This window comes from Trachinotus anak, unplaced genomic scaffold (genome assembly GCF_046630095.1).
Source record: "Trachinotus anak isolate AG129_WGS33_773 ecotype Australia unplaced genomic scaffold, CSIRO_AGI_Tana_v1 ptg000002l, whole genome shotgun sequence".
In the NCBI taxonomy this organism is placed as follows: Eukaryota; Metazoa; Chordata; class Actinopteri; order Carangiformes; family Carangidae; genus Trachinotus; species Trachinotus anak.
Genome location: NW_027273853.1, coordinates 10,231,828 through 10,258,051, shown reverse-complemented (window position 1 = coordinate 10,258,051; position 26,224 = coordinate 10,231,828). Strand labels below are relative to the sequence as shown.

Genomic DNA, 26,224 nt, shown 5'->3' with positions numbered 1-26,224 from the left:
GACTTAAGCTCTTTAAGAAGTCTCACCGGTGAGTTAATGCATTTAGATTAATTAAAAGTACTTAATTAAGGCAATAAGGGCTGCAGGGTGGCTGTGAACTGGTTGAGAGGAAGAGCAGAGAAGTACTGAGATAACCTCTGACCTCACTTTCCAGTCTCAGCAGACTGGTCCGCTGAGTTGACCTCATAGAGCAACTGCGGAGGACACACTCTGTTTCTGAAAAGTTACTGCCTTCAGTTGGACCATACACTTTTTCTTACTGTACCTTCTTTTTCATGCTGTTCTCACAGTGCTGTAGTGTACACGCTTCACATTGTCTTAAACTGGCATACTAAAGCAAACACCTAACATTACAACACACCTGTTCCTTGTGAAGCCGCTGTCACGCTTTCCACATCACTTTATTTAGCCCTCTGATGTTTTGTTGTCCCATAAGCAACAGAAGCAGCAGGGGTCTGGTCACGGTATTACTGTGGCCTCTGTATGAGGAAAAGAATTGCTTTCTCTTTTGAGCAACTGTGATGACTCCAAGATTTTAGGAGAAAGTTGTTGCTGTATGTAGTCACCATGGATGAAAAACAACAGATAAAAAAAACTAGAACTCAAACATGTGATTTCATCAGATGTGGTGTACTCAGTGGGGACAAATTGTGAAAGACTGTAAAGATGATGAGGAGCACACTGAGCAGTTGTTTTGTGTCTAACCTGTAAATTAATTTCTTTTCTTCAAAATCAGACTATAAGTAACTGCATTTGAAGCATCTCTCAGCTGTGCAGTTTAGTGTAAGTTAATATAGACCAGAGTGGCCGCCATAGATAGAAACAGAGCTCAATAAAGGGAGTGCAGTTCCCCTTTAAAGTTGCATAATATTTGCGTTTTTGTCCAGCCTTTCTTGGATGTCTGTATTTCTGTGTGGATAAACATGCTGACTAGAGCTGGCCTGGGAGCAGCAGCTGGACTGGCAGGTGAATGACTTCACTTGAGCCAAATATAAATCTTTCCTCACATCAAAGCAAAGACATGCAAGAAATGGGCAGAGATACAGTTTATGCATTCTAAGTATGTTTATTTGTAAATAAGAGTACACATGCGTTTTGCTTCTGTGTGCATTTGCTTGTGTGTATGTGTGATCCAGGGTTTAGACTGTTAAAGCATCTGGCCATGCTGGCCTGGCTGTGCGCTCCTGCTGTGGGCCAGTCAGGCTGTTTGGACATGAAGCGGCTGACAGAGTGTGTGTAGCTTGCTGGCTTTGGAGTGTTTATGTCTTTAATAGGCACTTAACCGCACAGACCCAGCACGCAGCTAAAGAGAAACACCAGAAGAGACGCTCAGTGGTGTTAACAGCAAGTTCTTTAAGTTCCCCCCTTTGCTGTAATAATTTATCTAATGTGGTTTTTCTCTTTGGCCTTGTACCATGGAAGGTATTGTATAGCCACTGGGAACATTTGTGTGTTTGTGATGCACTTGGAAAATTAATCTTTTTATATCCTCAAGGTCTACTGAGAGAATAATCGAGGGGGGGCATAATGTATCACTTACACACAGAGCAAGAAATGGATGAGCACAGAAAGAGAGAGACATGAAGGGAGTGTGAGGCTGAAAACTGTGAGGAGAGAAGATTTGTGTTTTTGTATTTATTAGTGGATGAAAAAGGACATAGTGAGAGAGGGGGGGATGTGCAGGGTGTTAGGGAAATACTTATCCATCATTTGGTGAGCAGAGAGTGGTGGGGGAGAGAAAGAAGCATTATAGCCGGTGTCTTCAGTGTAGAGGCGGGTTAATCTAGAGCAAAGAGGTGGCGCACAAGGGGGGGCTCTGAGAAGGGAAAAAAAGTTGGAGAATCCTGTGGAAAAGGAGATTCTGATGGAAAACCCATGAAAAAAGCAACAGTAGTGAAGAGGAAAAACAAATCTGAGCGCTGCTGAAGACAAGAAGAGAGACGGAGAGGTACAGGGTTGGAAAAAGAAGGAGAGGGAGAGTGAAGGAGGGGAGGGGGACTAAGTGAGAGAGAAGCAGAGAGAAGCAGAAACGGGGAAGGAGAGGGAGGTGAAGAGAGCGGAAGAGGGAGGGAGAAAGGAGGTGTGATAGTGGGTGGGAGAGGAGGAGACAGTCTGGTGGATGGGCAAAAAGACAAAGGAAAGAGAGGAGAGTGAAAGGGATCTGTCAGAGGGCTGGTTAGGGATGAGGAAACTAACAGATGCATAGAGATAAGACAGCCAAGGTCTCAGGAGAGGGATACAAGAGTGCAATGTGGAGTAACACAGTGGTTTAGTGAGAGGTAAAGAGAAGGAGAGGAGAGAGGGGGAGGAAGAGATTAAGGAAAAAGGCAGTGATAGACTGGCAGAGAGAGAAAAGGGAGGAGAAAAGAGCTGGATGAGAGAGAGGAGGGAGGCCGTCTCATAGAGTGCATACAGCACGCGTGGAGCTGGTGTTAGAGCGAAAGAGAGACAGAGAGAGGGAGGGAGGGAGGGTGGGAGGAGAGAGGGAAACAGAGGGAGGGGGTGAGGTATTTAAACGCCGGAGCAGGACAGCACAGGCGAAGCTCTGAACTCCCCGAGAGTGAAGGTAGGACAGGGAGAGGAAGCAGAAGAACAGAGCTCTACAGTTTTCCTCACAGCCAAGCCCACACACTTACACACATAAATCCCACACATACAAACACACACAGACACGCACTTTCACGCACGCACTTTTGGACTTTCGACTCATCTGTGGACTCCAAGAGCTGTCCTCTGGAACTCTACCTGTGCCTGCCTTGCTCCCACTCATCACTCTCCTCACCTCTTCACCCACCTGCACTCCCTTAGTCCCTCCCTTGGCGAGGGCAGATGGCCATGGTGCGGGCCTCTCTCGGGGGTGCCTTAGGCTGTGCCCTGCTGGCCCTAGTCTTGGGGAGCAGCAGCATGGATTTCGGGGCGCCCCCTGCAAGCTTCTACCCCCGTTTCAACCCCTTCTTCTTCCTGTGCACCCATCATGGGGAGCTGGAGGGAGCAGGGGTGGCAGAAGGTGGGGGAGAGGTGCTACTCACCCTCCAAATTACGGGCAGCCCCACTGCCTACACCCCTGGACAGGAGTACCAAGGTGAGCACACCCCTTATGGTGTCCACTTTTTCTTTAATGCATGATGAGAATGGAATCTATTGTTTCAGCAATTTGTTAATCAGTAATGAATAACACAAAAACAAGTGTTTTGAATTGATCCGATTGTAAATTTGGTTGTGAAAACACAACTTGTATTATTTTAAAACAGCTTTCCTTTTGTGAAAGAAATTCAATTTGAAATTGTGGATGTTTTCTTGATTAATACACATTACTAAATTCTGCTAAATTTGTTACGATGCGTAAGATACATTACATTAAATATATAAAACCAACTCATATACACACATTTCCTTGCAGGTGTTTTGCTTCACACATGATGTGCTGCTGTGGTGTGTGCATATGGAAGTGTGCAGTTTTTGTGGGGTGGCTGTTGTTGGAAACCATCATTTATGTAACTGTTATAAGTAGTGATGCTGAGTGGGACTCCTGTTCAGTGCTGTGAGCAGCTTTGGTGTTTTACTGAGCTGTGATCCTGATGCTCCATGTGTAGGTGGCTTCTCCACAGGACTAACAGCAAGATCCCTCCAACTGAATGGGAGTGAGAGTGCGAAAACTGCGAGTGCGAATGGACAAACAGAGCACCATAGAAAGAGATTCTCTGACTGATAGAAATAAAAATTAAGAAATCTGTAAACCATGCTTAGAGTGTATGAGGAGACGGAGATTAATGTCCTCTTTCCCACACTGATGTGCTGGCACCTGGTCCTGGAAAAAAAGATCCTCTCTGACCTCCCAAACTGTGTCACCATTGCTCAGTCACTCACTCTTACCACTCACTTAACACTGGGGACAGTGACCCACACAGGCCACCACAAACCGACTAAGGTCACATTCCCATGCGGCTGTCCTATTCTCTAAGAGTTGGATGTATACATATTTTATATATATTACTGATTATATCTCCCTTCCTAAATACACAAACATTCTGTGTATATTGTTAATATCTTTTCCTTACCCTGTCTTTGTTGTATGCTATCTAATTTCATATGGCAAACAGTGGATTTATTACACTGTTCTTGCGCTGTTAAAAACTGCATTCCATTATCATGGCAAATAAACCTCTTGATTTCAAAAAGGATATGTGCAGCGGTGTAATTGTATATAGATAGAAAAAGGATATGAGAAGGCCAGGATAACAGAACAGAAAAGGAGAGGAGTCTGGAAGAAGCAATATTATCTTCTGTCTGAAAACAACAGCCCAGATCAACCCTTCAGTCAAGCACCTTTTAACTGGGGCCGGGCTTGTAGGAAGAGCGGGTGGGGAGAGATTTGAATAACTAGCTGGTGGATGGGAGGGATAGAGCGCACGAAGAGGTTTAAATAATTAGCATTAGAAATGTGGTGGACTGGGAGGAGGGAGAGATTTAAATAGGGCCACGGCTGGGATCGGATGGAGTAGGGGGAGATTTAAATGACGATGAGAGGATTGAGCTGATAAGATACCAGCAGCAGGGCTTGCACGAAAAAATGACAGGGTTCCAAGCTGCTCACTTTTTTTCTCCATGCCATGTTTTGGCACATGATGGCAGCTCATTGTTAAATTTCTGGGGTTTTCTTGTTTTCTTGGGGATGGATGGATAAATGACAAGTAAGCAAGTAAAATGAGGCTGGCTGTGTCCTTAGTCGTGCAATCAGGAGTAATCCCAGTTTCTGTCTGTCTCCCTGTCTCATCCTTTCAAACCTTAATGGTTACACCAATCCTTACATGTTCTTACCACGGCCATGGCCTGGCTCATTGTGGCAGGAATTGGGTGGTAAATATACAGACTTGGTTTGAGTTTTGACATGTATCTGCCTGCTCTGCTGAAAAAAGAATGGTAGAACAAAGTAGAAAGGGAAAAACAGTAAAGCTCATCCTTTGGTGACGTGAAAAAAAGGGCAAGGGAAGTATTTGTGAGACATTTTTTGCTAATTTCTGCAAATTAACTTTTGTTTTTCAGCATACTTCTTTTATTTGGTTTAGTCAATTATTTTTTTCTCATTGTTTTTATGCACTCTTTGGGCTTTAGTTTTGGATTACATTTGGTTTAATCTTCTAAAAGCAACGTGTGATCTAACCACTGAAAGAGCTGCATGTGGAAATGGTGGGCGGAAGGCATTAGAGATGCTGGCCGTGTGGTTGAAGGGCTGTCGAAAAGAAAACTGAAGAAAGAGCGCGAAGGAGAGAGGTTGCAAGTGGAGGGAGGAAAAGTTAGAAAAATAAGAGACAGATGACCCCTATAAAAGAGACATGAGGTGAGTGTCTAAAAGAACCACCTCAGCATTCGGTGCTAAGCAAGAGTACGACTCTGTGTGGCCAATTTGTTGTACAGTAATTGGGTTTCTGATCTGACCTGACTGCCTCTGGCGTCTCTGTTGCTTTTGAGTGATAAGACCATGTGTGGGCAGCATACTTTGCGTGTGTGTGTTGTAGACAAGATTACTGTGTTTAGCTATCAGAATGAAATGACCAAGAGAGGTTACGTTACTCTGAATGTGAAATGTTTGAGAGGGTGGGTGTATTGGCAGGGTCATAGTAGACAAAATGAAAACAGAAATACTGCGGAGACACTTTGAACTGCTGGGAAACGGAAGGAGGAGAAATGAAAAGATTTGTGGAGTTCTGTGTGCTTGCATTCAGACTAGGGTCAATCCTTGTACTAGACAAATGGAAACCAAGTGTCACTTGCACACACTCTTACTGCCTACATATAGCCTTATCTTTCAGAAGGGAGAGAAGCAAAAAGAAGTAAGGTCACTCTGGGATTTGAGCCTGTCCTCTAAATAATCAAATGACCCTTTTGAACCATTTTTGCTACACTCAGGAAGCAGTTCTTTGGTTCAGTAATGCCTAAGTAATTTTCTTTCATTTTGTGTCTGCCCTCTTTTAACACTGCTGTGGGAATGTGAGGTGTCCTCCATACAGCAACCACATGTTTATAGGAGGCAGCATCACAATACATAACCCAGAGCCCTGTTTTTAAACACAGTTAATCAAAGTGTTGTTTTTCATTCCTGTTATTTCTTGTCTCCCTGCTTTGACATGTTCGTTTTCACTGAAGAACAGCAGTGTTCAAGAAGGGATGGTGACACAGCAGTGGGGGAACAGGACGAGGCGAAATTCCTCCAAACGTACTGTTTTGGTATCAGAAAACATGGCCTTTCCAGTAGAGCACATTGGATTCAAATCATGAGAAGAAGGGACATCATTCTAGTCTTATGCAGTCAGATTAAAAAGCACAATGGAAAAGATTGGTGAGGGAATGGAACGGCAGTGAAATGTCCTCTGGAAGTCAGTGGAGAATAGCTGGAAAAATGGAGGTGCATGAGCAGAAATGGGGCCAGTGAGATTGATTGAGTGTCTTTGTATGTCAAGAAATTTGTACCATTTTTTTTCTGTCAATTTCATACCGCTGTGTAATGATGGTTAGACACTGTAGATGAAAGCTACAGTTGTGTTTATCATGCCAGTGGTTTCAAACCATACGCATGTTTGGATAGAATGCATTGTTATGGCTGGTGTCAATTAGTCTGTTATTTTAAAAAGGTTGAGTTTGTATTGTTAGGATGTGCATTTGCATAGAGTGTAGAGTTTTTGTGTGTGTTTCCATATGCAGGGTTATTGGTGTCAGAGCAAAGCACTGAGTGAGCCACTCACACAAGTCCTTGCTGAGGCATGCAGGTTCAGGTTGGTAAGCGTAGCTCTGCTTCTCACCATATTCATTGTTCCTACACACTATTGAAAACCAAACAATTCAGCAGTGTGTCTCTACTACACTGCCACAATAGAAAACAGGAGGCGAAACAGTGGTGCAAGGGAAAGCGACAGAGGGTAAAACAAGAGAGCTGCTCGGAGAAGTAGCTGACAGCACAGGCTGAAATGGCCATTGCTAATCTGTCAATGGTCTCTACTGCAGTCCCTGTTCCATGGACCTTTTCATGTGCAAATGATTGAAGAGGCCTGAGAAACAATCAACATTTCAAGGAGATTTGGACGTTGCCACTAAATGACATTCTTAATGGGAACTTGGAGATAAATTCATCCCCACAAAATGCCATCAGCTCTTCCCATGATAACCTATCAGATTAGACATTGTGAATTACTTCAGCAGCTCTCCTGCCAGCCAACAGAAACAACTCACTGTGCCTTGCAATGGGAAAAAGGCCATTATCTATCTGCAAAGTTGATTACTTGTCGTGGTTGGGGGAGTTGTTTCTGTGAGTGTGCTTTTGACTGATGCCTGTAGAACAACAATTGAGCCATGTTTAAGTGAAGGTCACAGACACAAGGCCCCAGTAGGGTTGTGGAAAAGCAGATATTAACATACACCAGGTCATATCAGTAAAGCCACAGCAAGACATCATGGAAACACATGGCCCATCTTAAAGTCTTCACAGACGTCTTTGTTTTAAGATTGAATGCCAAAATGGCATCAGTTTGCTGTGACTTAGAGCAGCCCGTTGGATGTTATCATCACCTTCTGCAGCACTTAACCTCAGGGGGGACCAACAAGAGTCTGCATTCTGACCTCTGACCACTTCTTGTCAGTGCTGCATTGCTTGGAGCTCTGTTCCTGCAGAGTGATTAGATTGGTCACTACTCTTCCTGTCCAACAGATTAGTATTCTTTACCTCTCTGTTCAGCTTAACTGCAGTGTTTTACATTTATCTATTTAAAAGACCAGGAAAACTCTTAAGTATATCTTATGGTGCAGCAAGCATTGGTCAGTGAACCATCAAAAGACTGGCCTAGTTTTCATGCAGACATCCAGTTTAGGGGAGCAGAGCCACTGAAAACGAGGTAAGAGTGAGGAAAGAGTGGGGGGGATCGGGGCTAATGGTTTAATGGGGCTCTCTTGTGAGCAAAGGAAAAGCAACATGCGAATAGAACTAGCACTTTCAAGTGGTCCAAACCCATGCATTCATTAGCTTCCCAGCTCTTCAGCCTCTCTGCCTCCTGCTGCTTTGTCTGAATAGGTCACTTCACTGAGTAGAGGGAAGTGTGTCAAGTGTATTACTGTTTGTATGGACTTGCTGGGTGTGTTTGGATGTTCTATCTTTGTGGACATTGAATGATGAACCATTTAAAGAGCATTGTATTCACTGAGATATGCCAGTTTCCTTTATATGAGGGAGCAGATGGGCGAGAAATGAGAATGGATATTCATTGGGAATCTTCCCTTTGTCACACATGCACGCTTGGCCATGCGCACAGCACTCAGCTCCTAGTGGGTGATCCATCATGACACAGAGACAGGTCAGATGTTCCACTGGCTAAACACAAATGTCCTGATCAGCGGGCTATTACAATTCTTTGTGACAATGTTACAACAGGATATGACATGATAACATGAACAGGAGGTTGGTATTTTCCTCCTGTCAGGTGCTAAATAACTGTGTCAAGTTGTTTTCACAGGAACACGCTCTTGCTATTATAAAATACTTTACAAACTTATGACAATGTAATGATGCCACAACAGGCTGACAGTGACAGGCATATTATCTGTCTCTACCTTTGTGTTTTCTTGAAGAATCATTGAGATACAGCAGCTATGGAGAATTTCAAGGTGTGATAGTTGAGATGGGCCAGATGCCACTTATATGCTACATTTATGGAGAATTGATTTACTGCATCAGAGCACGGCAAATCGCCTCAGATAACAGTGACATTGTTAGCCTTTGCCAGGGCGGTGCCAGAATGATGGCAGCATGGTGCCAGGTGTGGTAGAAAGAGCTAAAAATGAAGGCAGTGACTGGATCAATGCCAGGCAGAAGTGTGTGTCTGTGCCAGTCTTATCTGGGCAAGCGGCAAGGAGCTCTTACATTTTTTATTTTCAATTTCCTCAACGGGTTCGTTTCCCAGCCAAAACAAGAAAGCTCTTAACAAGCAAATGTGAGTTGTGTTTTCAGTAACTTTCATGAGTGGGCAGACAAGTGGGCGTAAGTATTTTCAGGATGTTGGAGTGTGTGCTTCCCTGTTGGGGGTTTGCCTGATTTGGAGTGCCTCTCTGTTGATAATGCAAGCTCGGGTGTGCAGATGCTAGACTCCCGCCGTCCTAGTATGTGCATGCTTGTTGTGTTTCCCTTGTGTCCCTTTTCAGGTGTCTGGAGATTTAAGCTTTAGACCGCACAAGCACAAACACATTCCACTCCTAGCACAACATTAACAACATGTAAACCATCCAAAATATTGTGACATGAGTTTTTCCATGCCTGAAGCACAAAACATTTGGTTTTGTTCTTCTTGGTTACTTACTCTCAATTCTGTTTTACTGACAATTAAGTATGATGAGGAATGCTGTATTTCAGTCATTGTAAATATATCAGTCTCATGGTAAACCATAGTGGGAAACAGAACACCAGCTCACAGAGCCCACACAACATACTGTAGACCCTCAGGGTGGGGATGAATCTCAACCGCACTGTATTTGCTGTCTAAGTTTTCCAATAGAAAACACAAGGGACGCACCCTTCCATCGTCTATTTAAATAATTTTTTATTGGCACATAAAGGCCCTCCCACCCACCCCCCACTCCTCTGCCTCTGCCTCTTTGATGTCTACTTTTAACTCACAAACAGGTTGTAAACATAATTCCAGAGTTGTTTTTTTTTTTCGACTTTTCAGAAAGCTCAAACATCAGGTTTGCATATGACAGTAAGAGCTCCGTGTGTCTATGCAAACTCATGCTAATGTTCCCCCAATCTACCTCATAACAATGGGCCAGTGTTCATTGTCCTTAAGGAGTACCAAGTGGCTCTGAGCCGGATTTTGAAAAGTGATGGATCCTTTTTAAATCTGTCTTCCCTCCTCCCTATATCACGCTGGACGTGTTGTTCTCATGGGGTGGTTTCCCAGCCACTGTTGATTGGCGTGTCAGCTTTGCCGATAGCCTCTTCCTTTTAGAGAATAGAGCTCCTGTTGGAGGATTGTGTACCTCCTCCTCCTTCTTCTCCTCCTCTTGCACTGGATCCTCCTTCTGGCGACTTCATTGAGAGAGCTGTAATCCCTGCTTGGGGGCCAGTGTGTCGTCTGTGCTGATAGCATTCAGAGGGCCTTGTAGCGCTCCAATGGACCCACTACAGAGGAGGCGGCATGGTGCAACTGGCTGGGTGCTGGGCACACGATGCGTGGCACAGGCGAATTAGCCCCAGCCCTACCCCCCATTCAGCACCAGCCCTTTTTCAAACAACCAGACCCACTCTGCCCAGAGAGACATAGCAGGCTGGCAAAGCCAGATTATACATCCATGTGCACACACACACACACACACAAGCTCAAACATTTTCCTTCCGAAAGTGGCAGCATGGTTGAGGGGGTTGGTGTTTACAGGGCCCCTGAAAATATTTCATTCCTCTAATGCTCTGTTGTGAAATCCCATATATCAAACCTCCATCCACCCCCCACAGGTCCATGTGTCATTGTGGAGCTCTGACTCAGGATTAGAACATCCACAGAGATTCTCCCAGTAGACAACAAAAATATTAGGTACATTTATCTTACTTTTTGGGTTTATCAGCAAAGATTTTGAACATGCAAGCTTGCCTTTACCTTTCACATGTCGTGAGTAGTAATTGCCCTCTTGAAATGGGATCATTGAACTAGTGACATATTACATGAAGCAAGAAGTACCCAGTAGACCAGTGTGTTTTACACCTCAGTGGATTAGGTGTTTGATTGTACCTTGCCTTACAGGGAGTGACGAATGAGTGAGACTTAATCGTCCTGCCTCATTGTGCTCTGTGGAGACTGAATGTGTCCATCCAATGTAAAGGACAGTGTTCTTCTCTCAATTGCTGATCTCTGTCCTTCATTTCAATTTTTCCTCAAAAATTAATGTGGAGCTTGGAACATGTCTGTCACCTGGTGCTCAGTGCTTCCTTTCCCTGGGGCCAAGAATATGAAATGAGAGTAGCTCTTCACCACACCACAGCATTTACCACAGCCTCCTTTTGAGATGGCAGTCTTGCTTATATATCATATACTTTCAATCCCTCAGTGAAAAATATGGAAAATATCTTGCATTCAACCTTTCGTATAGTGGCATCCATACCAGATAAAGGTGTTTAGGAGTCACAATGGGCACAGACATGATGCAGAAGTACCAAAAAGTTAATAAGGAACCCTATAACTAATATATTTCTATCAAGGTAGATGGAATTATGTTGCAACCAAAGGTGATTGTGTGCTTGGGGCTGTCAATGAGGCTGGGCCATATTTTAAGTGGTCAACTATACCACAGAACCTCTCCTGAAAACTGCAGGATTCATAAATGCAGCCCTTTCGGTTGCAAACATAACAAATACCAATACAGGCTTCTTAGCAAAGACCACTCCCTCTGAACATAAGCATCACAATGTCTTTGTCAGTGACTCAACACATTTGTGCAGATGTCACTATGTCATGACAGCAGAGGAAACGGAGTGATCGAGTCATTGAGTGATTCCTGCTATGAAGTGAAAGCAGAGGTCTGAGGTAGAGGTTAAGACAGAAAAGAGATGGGATGAGAGAGGGGCGATGGAGGGGCAATGACAGTGTTAATTACAGCAATGAGTGCATTATTGCCAAGCTGAGCCAGTGTGATTAAGACTAGATGTCAAGGGAAATGCTCCCCATTGATCCACTACCAGTAGAGACCATCTAGTCTTTCATTACTGCAACCAGCTTGTTAATTAGAAATCAATCTTTCCTCTCTGCTCTATGCAGCCCATTCCACACAACTGTGCTACTCTCTTTCCACCCAAACATTCATACCCAAAAGCTATGGAGGCATGTCAGACTTTGACTAATGTCAGTACTTTTTCACTTAGTTGGCCATAATCTGTAATTTTCACGCCAAGAAAGAGCAGGGAGCGGAGAGCAAAATAGTGAGGCACAATATCCTGCCTTCCTCTCCAGCTCCCAGGACGTCTTTGAGTTCTTTAAAGAATTTGCCAAACTCTAGGATTGCTTTAAAATTGAGAACTGAATTTAAATTTCCTAGCTGAATAACAGCTATACTGTTGATTTTCAACCACATCTCTGTCATTTTTTAAGATCAAATATTTAATTTAAAGGAGACCCATATTACATGAGTTGATTTGTTCTAAATCCATGACAAATCATTTGGATAAGTTGATCTGTTAACATTTTTACACATGATTATATAATGTACTACTCCTCTGAATAAAAGAAGTGTCATCTATAAAAGATAACTAACAAAAAACTTGTATGTTCTATATTGTACCAGATTTATTTTTAGTGTTGACCTTTTTATGTCTCTGAACTATACAGATAAGAACAAGTGCTGTAATGATAAAAAGTAAATGAGAATAAGAGGGAAAACTGCGTGTGAAAGAGATGGTGAAAAGGACCCACAGAGTGGAGATGTAAAGTGAATCTCTCTGTAAAGTGGCAATTCCATTTTTCATTTTAGAGCTATTATATCTGTAATTGTTGGAACATGGTTGGCATGTGTTTGCTCCTGTATATACATGTGCATACAATAGTATGTGCTAACAGGCAGAGCAGATGTCTGGTTTTGCAGAAGGAAGATGTGTTCAGATGTTTTAGGGCAGTAAGAATTCAAAACTGGGTACAGATGTGATTATGTTACGGGCACAGGTAGCTGGGCTCGTTTGTGCGCTAAACACACAAAAATATTTTTTATCTCCATGAGGCCCATTTTGGTGATAAGTGAAGAACTGTAACTCTTTCAAAAAATCAAGTTAGAACAAATTCGAACTGGCATGTAATTTGAATGTAATCCAGCATTTAACAGGTAATTACTTTTTTTAAATAGCTTTTTGTTTGAATTTCAAATAAACAAAAGTGACAGCCCTAGAATCCAGTGAAACCATACCACTCTTGCCATTGGCCCCTAGAAGTCACAACTGCATTGTATGTATGTATTGCATATTGTGTGTAAGAAACGCTGTCTTGTTTTTGGAACATCGTTAAACAATTGCTGTCCAACTTAAAATGAGCATCATGTCTCTTACTGTTTGCGAAGTTCAAACTGCTCAAAAGTCCAGGTTGATATGCTGATAAAAACTGCAGTTTGAAGTGTCAGCCCATGAGGATGGCTAAGAGGAGGGCAGGTGCACCTGGTGCTAACTTACTTACTTATTCTCTTTTATCTCATAAGCCTTCGTGAGCCTAGACTATGCAATGTTGGAAATACAGGGATGGTAATTCATAAAAAAGAAAAACAAATGCTAGGACAGTTTTTTAAAAATATAATGTTTTTAAAGTTGAATATTAAAATATGTATATTTTACTTAATTTTCTTAGGCTATTTCATTTTGCTTGGTCAAATTTAAAAAATAGAAGCACTGTGAGTCACTTGAATAAAATATACACTAAGTGGCTCAAAGACATTGACATTAATTAGGTTTGTTCCAGTCCTCTCTTTTAATGTGAGGAAAGGTGCATGTTGTGTATCCCAACTACTAACTAAAACGATGATAGACTAGACTCCCTCTATAATTTGACTCCAGTACAGGTGGGCAGGGTTTAAGGAGTGGGTCAAAAAGTAAACAACAACCTTGCATTACCAAAAGTTCTACCCTCCAACTGAACTATTAACATGCCCTCTGGAAAGAACAGAGATTTAATGACAGAGGTGATTTGGTGCTCACTCTCATATCAGATATTGGATATGATGGCCTGTGGGAAAAATTTCCACAACATCAGTGCAGGGAAATTGGATGCTTTAAAATCTTAGCATTTTGGCCATTGTGCTGCAGAGATCTAGTGATCAAGTTACTGTTGGCATCTGCCAGGGTGTTTACCTAAATAATACCATGGTTGTGAGTGGCTGTTATGCAGTTATGTTATTGTTTAGATGCATGCTGACCCTCTCTGCTTGCCATGTTAAATAGCTAAAGTAAGCACTTTAGGTCAGAATGATGTCGGTATTGAGTGGTTGAGGGTATACATTGTTTGGATAGGCAGGTTAAAGTTGATAGAAAGGGTGTCACTTGTTGACAATAGCATCTTTCCTTCTGAATGTCTGTACAAATCCCAGCTCTTCCTTGTGCAAATTCTCAAGGCCTTGCTTTGACAGATGCCTTCCGGTTATGGCTCAGTCCAGTGTGAAGCAGTTTGCGATGGGCTGTTGGAGGTTCCGGGAAGTGGGGGACAGACCAGCTGTGGGAAGGAGATGTAGGTCACATAGGCTAAGTAGCCTGGTGTCCCTGAGAGGGACATAGCAGGCAGTGAGGTTATATAGGCTGTGGCTGACAGCTTGGCCCTCATTACCCCCTTCCTGGTTCCTACCAGGGCAGCTCCCAATAGAGCAGGTGAGATGGAAAGGGAGTTATGCAACAGTGTTGGTCTGTGTCCAATGTCTGCATTTTGTCTGTGTGTACTTTTACAGCTGGCTTTCGGGTTGGCTATGTGTGTTTGTATGTTTCTGTGCAAATAGGTTAGCATGTGCTGAGGTGTCTCTTTACACATATGGATAGATGTGTTTTATGTCATTGACCTTGCCATGTATCTTTACTGTTATAGTGTATTTCTGTGGGTTTGTGTTGTGCATCTCTGCTGTGTGTAAGGAGCTGTGGTCTGGCACCTACCCCAGTTTTTGAGGCAGACTGGTGTTTTAGTGTTTTCCTACATTCCATGGATTTTCCCTGAGGAAGGCTGTGGCGACTTAACCCTGTAACCTGTGTTAGTTGACATTAAGATTGTTGACATTATCTGGGTCATGGTTCTCATGTTAAACAACTTTGCTTTTGATAGTGTGTTAGCATGTCCAGTATGGCTTTGATAAGCGATGGAAATGCTATGCTTGTCAGGCCTGGATGGCTGAAGCCTTTTCTTTGTCTGCAGAACACATGGTGTTGATCATAAGGACAGCTCACTCTCCAGTCCTGGCAGTCACCAAGCAACAGAGGGAAAAAATCATGGTGTTCCTGAACCCTAATACAATATAACCCTTCACAGTAACCACCAATTATGCATCTTATGCTGGATAATATTCCTTTAACACAGAAAGTTTTTATGAAATGCCTATAATGTCCTTTTTTAGTAATTATGCAGGATACTGTTGCTCACAGCTGTAGGTCTCTGATTATCTTTTGCTCTTAACACCTACAGTGCTTTCTTACCTTGTCTCCCCTCATCCTATCATATTTTCTTCAACATTTATAAAGAGGAAGTCCAGATAACAGAACTGTAGCTTATCAAATCCCATTTAGAGTCTCCTAGCAGAGATCAGTACCTAGATGGGATTGCTGTTTGAGGCCAATGTACGATGAGCCTATGAATAATGCTGAAAGCCCAAAGAGATGATTCCCTATCAAAGCCAATCTCAGGTAAAGAGAATAGCCTTTGAGTTGTCACAATGTGATATGCTCCTTCTGAACATGCAATGTTCGATAGTAAACTATGAAGAAATGTTCTGTCATAACTGATTTATGATGCCCTGTTGATTAGTGGATATGTCTTCCCACAGAGGCTGTGTCCTCTTATAAGTCAAATGTCAGCCTTATGCCACACCAGTAAGAATGAAAAGCATATATTGTGCATTGTGTGCAGAATAATATTATTTGTAGATTACTTGCAGATCATATGCAAATCATACAAAAAGACAGAAAATGTCCCTAGAGAACCGATTTACAAAACTCTCAACTCTTATACTCTGGAGGCTTAAGAAGCTTAGGAAAAGATACACAGAGGCTTCTGTCTTTGTAGAATAAGTTAGACACCTGTGCTTGCTCGTGTTCAAGCGTGTGACACACAGGCTCAGATGAATGTAAACAGACTCACATACATTGCATCGTATAAAAGCAGCACAATGAAGTGTGATTCTGAAGCAGATTATGTGTGAGGAACAGGATGCTTGTGATAGAACTGCCTCTTCACTCCTGTTTTTCTCCACGGCTGTTGCAGGGGTGAAGCCAAGTTAGGCAGGCAGGAAGGCTTCAGCTCCCCTCTGTGGTAAACAGAGTAAAACCTCAACAAAGCAAATTGGACCAAGAACAAGAACAGGCTGCACGTAATGATCTCTGGCAGTGATCATGAAAGGACCTGTAAATTGGTCTTAGGTGATAAATTGCTTTCGTTCAGCCATTTGCAAAACATGGTTGGAGATGTTGTAGTTAAGCAGACCTGTAGAAGCTCAGTGGCTGATAGGTTGTCTGTGATCTCGTGTTTCACAGCAGCAGATGGCAGTGCCAGCAGGCCAGGATGGTGCCAGAAGGTTACGCAATGGAATGATGCCTCTAAGACCTGACTAGAACACCGCATGACACATATATGTGCAGAAACTCACTTCCCACACCATCTTCTGAACCTGTCGAGGCGCATTCGTACTTGTGTGTTTCCGTTTGTCTGCAAATTCTTCTGCAAACTTGTGGTCAGTCTAAACGGACCAGTCTTTCCATTCCTAATCGCAGGAAATAGTGACCTACCCATGGTGTCATGCTCAGGTGACTGACAGTTTGAACCATTTCAGGAAGCTAAGAGTGAAGTGGCACCCCAGCACTGGCATGACCACGGAAACAGATGGAACTATAGCTTCCCCATGGTCTGGCCTCCATTTCCTGGTCCTCTCTGGGGCACGTGTGTGTCTGCCAGTGGGATATGGGTCAGATGGTCGGCTATCTTTATCCAGATTGTTGCCAGGAAAACCTCCATCCATTTGGAAACAAAAATGGTGTCCTCCTGGTTCACTGGGGAGAAATGGGGATTTCATTGATAATCTGTTCTGTTACACTCTTGTTTCTTGCAAAAATTACTTTTGTGATTAGATAGCTTGTTCTACTTTATGCTGTGATTGTGCTGCTTGACAGACTATGATTTCTGTCTATGGTATAACAGAGAGCTACCAATTAAAATCTTGTCAGAACCTCCGACTGAAGCCATGTCTTTCCAGTCCTGGGTACTTTCTAGATGTTTTTCTGAAACTTGTATAAATATGATTGTAGGTGTGGTGAAGACTGGTGGGTGTATTTGTACACAAGAGCAGAAAGGCGCTGTTCAGGCCATGCCAACCACACGGGGACTTAAATGCAAGCGGACTAAGCTGCAACGTAAATCAGGTCTTCTCTCAGAGCTCACAGACTTCCTGTCCAGCTCCAGCCTAATCCTTCAACGTGCTGTTTTCTAAGAATGAGCTCATGTCACCAAGCGTTGCCAACCATGGTGCCGACCACGCTTTGCTGCACCATAAGGAGACATTACTATTGCTTTTAGGATGCCACTGGGCCCTGTTTTTCAGGTCGCTAACATGATTACTGACCCAGCATACAGTGAGCCATTCACATGAGTTCAGAATTTCCAACATGAGCAGCACTTTGGTCTGTTCTTCACTGATTCTTGTTTGAGGAATCGGCCAAAACCATCTATCAATCACAGTTGCTCCCACACTGCTTGTACTATAAATAAAGAAAGAAACAACCCGAAAAAACTGATTCTCTTTCTACCGATAGGTGCATTCATTTCTAAAGGCATCAGCACACCTCTTTGGGACTAGTTTAAAATGTACTTCAGGCTCTTATAAAATTTTAAACATCTATTCACTGTATTCCACTATTCCAGTACCTTGTTTTTCCCATATTGAGGATGCTTTTACAGCATTCAAGATTCACTCATGTAATACAAGGAGCTAATGCAATCCTGTTGTTGTTCTTGATTGCCAGGTGGTCAGAAGAAGTCAGGGGAACTCCTAGCTGAAATATTAACTAAACAAATGTAAACCAAGAGTTGGTGAGACCAACCAAGGGACATAATATTCTACACATGAATAAATGTAGATGGAAAATAGACTTTCTGATTTACTGGCAATTATTATGGATCTTATTTTTGCAGAATAGATTGTCACAAAAGATTCATTTTCCATTACTGATTAGTCCTTACTGAGTGTATTCTGTGTACTCTGAGTTACTTGTCAGCAAAGTCAGTATTGTATTTTTCAATGTGTGTTTTGTTGCATTGTGTGGTATGCTCATACTTTGTGCCTTAACATTCCTCCTGGTGGATCGAGAGAAGTGAAGAAAGCCCCCGGCCCATCAATAGTTGAGTAGGAGCACGGTTGTGTGTCTGTAATGAGGCATACCACATCGCATCATTAATATTACATGCTGGCTTAGGGCCAAGGGATGTGCTCTGTGGTGTGTTCAAGTATGAGCGTGTGCATGTGGGTATGAGTGCTGTGTGTACAGTGTAATGAATGTTTTGCAAACTTAAGCTTAGGTGCACTTGCAGGAAGTCCAGTTTAGTAACAGATTAATGTGCTTAAGGGTTTATCAGCCAGCAAAACACTTTGCAACAGTTTGTAATACTCACAGAAAGGATTTTATGACTCTGAAAAGTTATTACGATGGCAACTATTTTACCTTTTGTTACAATGATTGCAAGGTAAATGGCAGAAATATTGTGCTCATTTTACCAAGTAATCCTCCAGGAATGTATGCTTTCAAGTCTTTGATTGGCTTTGTTGAAAGTGGTCATATTGTGTTGCAGCAAAAGTTGAGCTTAGCTGCCGGATGATCCTGCAATGTTTTGCCAGAGACGCCCACACTGAAGTTGGTCTGAACCTTACTCTGCCACCACCAAACCCATCCCCCATTTCTAACCTGGCAATCAAAACTTAAACAAATTGTATGATATATTTCCAGAGAATTAAGTATATTTGTATGTGTTTGTGCATGTGTGCACTTGATTTGTAAACCAGACATTCTGCATCATATCCAGAATAACTCATTTAAGAGATATTCAGAGTGTATTTTATTTGTTATAAAAAAACCTGTTATGCACTTTTATGTAGCTTAATCTAATGATGAACTGTGCTAGTCTAACACCTGGTTTGTTTACACATGAACAAATTGCACAAAAATGTGCATTTGTGCGCACTCACATGCTCACACACAAAAAACCTTCTAATGTGTTGGATGAGAGTGTTCGTAATAAAGTTCACCCCCAATCCTGCCTCATCCCCCTCGGCCAAGTGAATAGTACTCAGAAATGAGGTATGGACAAGAATGTTAAAGGCTACCATCAAAGGCTGCCAGCCTCTTCCTTTAGATCTGTGTGTGTGTGTGTGTGTGTGTGTGTGTGTTTGTGTGAAGTACCCCCACAGGTGATTGGATCTCATCTCATCTCATCTCATCTGATTGGCTCATCTGTCTGATGCGTTCCACAGGCGAGTGAGAGAGGGGTGTTAGAGGCCTGTCTAAATAATTTAGATCTTGCATTTGTATTGATCAGGTAGCGCTGCTCTCCGTGGGCCACTCCGCTACTCCCTGTCTCTCCATCGTTCTTCGCCCCTGTTCGTGTTTTTTCGATTGTAACCTTGTGCCCCTAGCTTTGCCTCCTCTCCACTCTCTCCCCCCAACCTCCACATCAAACAGAGTGCAGGTACACTGCTGCGAGGGAGGAGAAAATGCATGAGAAGGGAGTAGATGGGGAAAGTGCAGGAGAGAGCATTTTTTACCATGATTTCTCAAATGGTAGTGAGGCTGAGCGAGAAAGACTGGAAGGAAGGTGTAAGCGGTGGATAAAGAAAGAAATAGCACAGTGAAGGCAGAAAAAATATTTTGTGTGTGTGTGTGTGTGTGTGTAGCCCATATGTAAGTGTCTGTGGAGAGTAATGGAGTGTATGTAACCTTGGTGATGCAGGTCAGTGGAAGTGCAGAAATGAGTGTATTGTGTGTACTAAGGGTGGTGTAGCCCAGTCCAACTTAATGCATTAAACCCAGTACATTACTCCATTAAATACTGCATCATGCCATGGCCTTGGATCAATACAACATAATGTAAACACTGATAACATGTCTTACCACTCTCTGGATGGATCTGGAGAATAGGTAATGTATTCTGTTAAGCAAAAATAGCACAAAAGAGGAGCACACACATACACAACATGAACATGATAATTACTTGTTTGAATGAGAAGGCCTTTTCCCTGCATTCTGTGGGTATTGCGGTGCAAGAGGTGCACTGCGCAACATGGATTGAATATGATAATGCTTCTGTTGCCAAGCAAAATGTCTCTTTCTCACAATACAGCTTCTTGTACACGCTGTACGCACTGATAGAATTTGGCAGTGCTCACAGCTGACAAGGAAAAGGAAGTACAGAGAAATTACTTGTTGCTCACACAGTGTTTATAGAACCATTCATACAAAAAGAGAAATATCTGCAAATAACTGAGATTTGATATTTAGTTATTTAATGATACTGTAACTCAGCCTATATTTTAATTGTTGAATATTGTGAATGGACCAATAGTGACTGCAAACAGCTTCAATATTAAGTAACAGAACATTTTTCTATGTTAGTCTATTAAGATGAAGCTATGGAGGGTAGAGGGTGTGCTATTCTTTGAGTAATGTTAATGTGGCTCTCTCTATTTTAGATGTAGAAGCCAAACTTATACAGTGGTTGATTTTACCATGTTCCATTTTTGTGCTTTGGAAATTTGCTATTTTTTGGTGGACAACTGACAGAAAAAATAGCATTATTAAGCATGCAATTTACTGCTGTATGCTGTAATAGAGCAGGCAGTATATAGAATATAGTGTTAATGCTATAACTTGATTTTTGTATAAATCCTGTGACAGGAGAAGAGAGGAGGAAATGTCTGGATATAATAAAAGAGAGTTGTGGGATGAATTATTGAGGCTTTGATATGGAGGAGAGCAGGGCTTAACTGTGCTCTTAAGACAGGGTGTAGCACATCCAATATACACAGACACACGCAGAACACACACTTTCAGACACACTGAAACGCTGGGCGCCTTATGTGGGGACGTGTTAATGGAGTCACCCAGACAGACAGACAGGGAGACTGGGCCACACAGGAGTCTGCTCTGCCCAGATTCCCACATCGAAACACACCAAGCCCAGAAGAATGAACGCCCCAAGACCAAACTGACATGTTGCTATTGTTACTAAAAACACACCAACACCTTGGGTGTCTCTTCCTTTTCCCATTCAGTTTTCCCCCAAAAGGAGGGGGATTCCAGGGTCAGCATATAATGATACCTCCATATTTCCCAGCTGCGAAGCATTTTATTCCTCAATGTGTAAAAGTGTATGTTTTGAGAGTGCGTTCTCCTTCGAGCCACAGACTGTTCCCCTGTGCTCTCTTCTGTCTGGCTGGAAGCAGTCCAGTGGCTGAGCTCTTTTCCTCCGGTGATGTAGCTGGCTCTGTGGTCCCGTCACTCAGGGTCTTTGTTTACTGGGTGGATCAATAGTTAACTTGCTGCTGGATACACTAAGCTGTAGATCTGTTCGGCTGGATAATAGACTGGCAGTTTTCTCTTCTTTTCGTTTTTGGTGACCTATGATGAAGAGAGGCTTAACAAGGCTATCAGGGTTCCAGCCAATTAGCTCATCGCTCTCTTCTAATATGGTTGTCAATAGAGGCAGGCTTTGATTAAAGCACTGTGATTTGTTCAGGATGAGTTAGATTACATCCTGGAGCTGTTGGCTGTAAGACAGACAGCAAGGTGATGTTATCATATTGTTTTCTTTTTAGTCCCACTACTTTAAACATTAGCCACCATTAGCAGCCTCTTTAATTGTGCTCCTGTGTGTGTATGTCTGTGTATTTCTGTTTTTGTGTGTGTGTGAGGCATGGTTGCTTTTGCTTTAACACCTGCCTGCACATCTGTGCACTTTTCTCTCCTTTCCTCCTGCAGGGCATTTAGTGTCATTGGCTTCCCAGTTAATGGTCACTCTACATTTCTGTTTTTTAACACCTGAGCTCTGTGCTCATTAGCAGCAGGACGTTAGGGATCATTATACACTTGTGCGTATACAGTTCCAGACTTCCTGTCCACATGCATGTACATCACACCGACTAATTATCTTCACAGCCTGCAAATGAAGTGTGAACATTACTTAGTACTTGCGATCCCTGACACCTAATCAGTGGCAAATTAGTTCGTCTCACAGTCTTCATTATAAAAACAATAAAAAAACAAGAGATGATAATATGTGTGTGTATATATGTCATAAGTTACATCTATGAAAAAATTGTGTTTTGCTTGGATGCTATGTGACATAACCAATTTTTTGTGGTCTTGCAGTAACACACAGCTTGAGAGCAACACCAGTGTTAAATGTCTTCCTTTTCCTCTCTCTCTGCAGTAACCATCTCTACCAGTGTATCCTTTGATGGTCTGCTGGTGACTGGCCTCTACACCTCCACACCAGTCCAGTCAGCTCCCATCCCTGCTCCAGCTGCATTTGGCTTTGGTAAGTCTTCAGGAGATACAACTGTAGGCTGTTTAGAGAAGCTTCCTCACCAATACTCCCTGTGCCAATTCAGGCTCATCATTAAATGCTCAACTTAGCTTCGCCTTTAAGAACAAACAAACCATCAGATGCTCCAAATAGTAACTCAGTGCTGGGACTATGTGGTATAACAGTGAGTACAACCCAGCTCAGAGATTCACATCTGTTCCCAGAATGAGTATTAGACCACTTCCCCACTCCCATTGTGACGGGCCGTGATGGATGAGGAGTGGGGACTATGGGCTCAGCCACATGGGTTTTCATTGATGTTTGAGAGAAGAGAAACAGAAAACTGAATGTGAGATGAAGAAAAGACAGTGGACAGTAAAGAGAGCATTTGGCCTCAAAGAGACAATACCAACCATCAAATAACAATGAAGACCATGTTAATGGTCAGCTGTTCAGATGATCAAATGTTGAGCTTCAGGAAAGGTTGAGTGGTCCACTTGAAAAGCATAGCCATTTTCTCTACTTAAAACATATGTTCCTAAAATTACAGTCGTGAAATGTTATTGATGGATAAAGATTTTTGCAAACAATGTTTGCAATAAATAAATAAATAAATAAATGAATACATTTTGCCTTAACATTGTTTTTTACAATGCAATCTAATTTCACAGTGGACAACTGCAACCGAATTAAAGCTAAATGTAACCCATTTCTTGACACACAATGAAGATTTTTAGACTCAGATGAAGTGTGTGCGGATGGAGCCCCTGTGTGAAGGGGTGGGGGTTCTCTAGGGGCAATGGACCAGCCATAAAGAACTCCTTAGAGAACAGGGCTACTGGCCCAGAACTACTGCCCAGCGGGCTCACTTATCCTGACTAACTCCACTGTTCTTCAGACGCTGACTTCACCCCAGCCAGGGCAGCTCTTCACTCTTGGCAGCGCTGTTTACTGGGGAGGCATCCAAGCAAGGATTGCGTCACCTTTGCTTCACTCTCATTAATTTGAAAAGTTTTAAGGGAAGGGCTGCACAGAGTGATAGGCAGCAGCTTGTGGGACTGTGGGTTTCCGCATGGTGTGTGTTTAAATAAGTCTGCAAAGCCTTCCGTTACAGTGTGTGTAATCTGCTAAGCAGCGATGCTGTCCAGGTTTCACGGCGCAGTCACTCAGTCTGTCCTCAGCTGAAGAGCTCTCTGCACTTTGCCTCTCTGCTCTGATTCTCCTGCATCCTCTCTCAGGGCATCAGGACTGTTATGAGCACACACAGATTCAATGTTGTTATGAAGGCAAAACAGAAGGATGATTTATTACTGCCACCATAGTCCTCTTCTAAGTGTCCAAAGTGGGACTGCTGTCTAAATTACAGTTTGAGTTTTCCTTTACTTCACTTGTCCTCACAAATATTATGTACATGGGATTTTTATGAGAAACTCCTCATAGCCTAGTGTCGGCACCCTGACTGGTCTGCAGACCATGCTCTGTGGCAGGGTGTCACATCTGGGGACTGTAGGCTCTTCATCCTTGGGAGGCCTGAAGAGGGATGTTCCCAGAGAGGGAGAGCTTCATCAATGATCTCATGGAAACCTGGTGACATTGTTGTGAATAAGAGAGCCAGTGTTTGAACAAAATCCTTTGAAGATAATGCAGTGGAAAAACAATAGAATGAGACGCCACTTGATGTCTATTGTTGTGACAGATATTAAAGGATCTGTGAGGACAAGGGGGTCATGCAACTCCACAAGGGAGTTTTATGAGTCTGATGTTTAATGTAGAGTATCTAAGATAGGGTGTGGCTCTAATCCCCCTCAATGGAGGCATATAGGGGACACAGTTACACATGGGTAACAAACTCACTCACACACTCACACTCACTCTAGCTGCGTACATCTGTTGGAGTGGCGGCTCGCTGAGTGAACATGTGGTTGACAGATGTATCAGTGCGGGAACCAACATGAACTCCAGCACGGAAGAATGAAAGCTCACTGCACCGTCACCACATGATTGCACACACGGGGAGAAGATCAGTGGTAAATTAAGATTAATGAATATTTTTGAGATTTTAAATCACAAGATAATGTTAAGCAAGAGGAAAAGGAAGACTGTTATGTTAGTAGAGTTTTGGTTTTTGTTGAGTTGATGTTAGAAAAAAAGAGGCTGAGAAGGAGAAAGACAGATGGACGTTTAAGGAGCAGGAATGGTTTGAAACAGAGAAAAATGAAGACGGAATAAACAGATAAAGGCAGGGAGCTGTGGAGCCAGAGAGGTTAGTGTTTGTACACTCTGTGTGGGGATGTCTAGTGGTTGGTGTGGTCAGAGCTGTGGTAGCGAGCAGACAGGATGACTGCACGCCTGCCTCTAAAGAGAGAATTCCTCTTGACCGTCCAGTGTCACCCTTCACTGCTTTTTATGGAAAATTCATCAGTGCATGTACATGTGCATGGCCACACTGCATGCAAATACACATGCTCTATCACCAGTCATCTTCTTTCTCCCCTTTCTTTTGTGTTTTTCTTGTTTTGGTCTGTCATATGAACTAGACACCCCCACAAAAACTCATACATAGACACCATGATGTGGAGACAGAGAAGTGAACTCTTCCACTCCTTCTGAATAACAATGCAGTTCACACTACATTTGTAATAAAAAGTGAAGCTTTGAGGTACTGACTTTTTTACTGTGTTGTCAGAACTCAACACCCACTCATTGTCGAATCAGCTGAAGTGTGATGGAGCAATTGGGGTAGCAATCAGCATAGTCTGAGGAATACTGTATTTTTGGCCTCTGGGCTGAACTGCTGCTCCGGTTGCCCAAGGCTCATTCCTCCTCTGCCTAAAGGCAGGAGGTTCCCCACTAGCCACTGGCTGGCTAACCACAGACCTTTATAATGCTGTAATTGCTTTGCTATGACTAATGCAGAATCAGACAAACTGGAGCTAAAAACAATGTTATGTTTGGGCGCCATACCCACCTGAATGAGGGAGAGCACAGGAGTGTAAATTGACTGTGGTTTTTATAAATGTGATAAACTAGTCTGGCTGAGGCACAGCTGCAACAATGATTGTGTTTCAAGATGCCAGGCACTGGCAGGAAAGGCTCAACATGTCATTTTGGGCTTCTAGTAGCCACAATATACAGTTAATGGATGAGGTAGAGTGTGTAAAGTGATTCATTTCATTCTATTGTGTCGTAGAGTTTGACAACCTAATTACTCATTAGAGTCCTTAGAAGGATGTTTTACAGTGAAGCTTATAAGCGTTTCTATGTGTGTGTGCAACTTGTGTGGAAGGGATGTCTATACACACTGCCAGAAAAGCAACATGAGTCTGGACTGACTCAGCTGCTGGAGAATTCAAACTGCTTCGTGTTTTTCCCTCCTTTGACTTTTATTCCATTAAGAGCTCTTTCTTTCCATTCCAGCCTCTTGGCTTTCTGAAACGATCTCACAACACGTTCAAACTGCTGTCTACAAAGATTTTATGATGAAAACAAAGACTTATGTACAATATCATAATTTTGATTCATTTGGTTTGGTACACAAAAGAACAGTTTACTGTTGTATGTCGCACAGTAATGATGAGGTGGTGTATTGGACCTCATGGTCCAGAGCCTGGATGGAAAGAAACATGTCACATGTGGTTGGAGTGTATTGCTGCCCTAATGGCAAAATGTTTCCCATCACATAATTATCCATTCAAACACAAAGACTAAATGTCGTTCTAAATGTCTTCAGCTATGTTGTAATTATGATGATGAACAAAAGGCACTTGAAAGGAGGAGAGAGCTTTGAAAATAGACAGGAGAGGAAAATGGATAGGCAAAATGCCAACATGGGGCTGACAAAGTGTTTGAGATTAAGGGAATGAATGTGAGTGGAGAGTGAGAGGAGAAAATTAGAGGTGCATGAAAAATGGCAAATGGGGACCAGTGAAAGGGAGACAGTATGCTGATATAAGGACGGAGAAGCA

At 42.7% G+C, this 26,224-nt stretch overlaps 1 protein-coding gene across 3 annotated transcripts in view; it reads left to right on the top strand.

Moving 5' to 3' along the window:
* The first annotated feature begins 2,507 nt into the window (after positions 1–2,507).
* Positions 2,508–26,224, top strand: part of LOC139631353 (reelin-like) — a 90,291-nt gene continuing 66,574 nt past the window's right edge. For all 3 annotated transcript variants that reach the window (XM_071495565.1, XM_071495558.1, XM_071495550.1), the window contains exons 1-2: positions 2,508–3,082; positions 22,164–22,271. In XM_071495565.1, the coding sequence (XP_071351666.1) occupies positions 2,830–3,082; positions 22,164–22,271 (361 nt within the window). In that variant the 5' untranslated portion in view covers positions 2,508–2,829. The remainder of the gene's footprint in view (positions 3,083–22,163; positions 22,272–26,224) is intronic.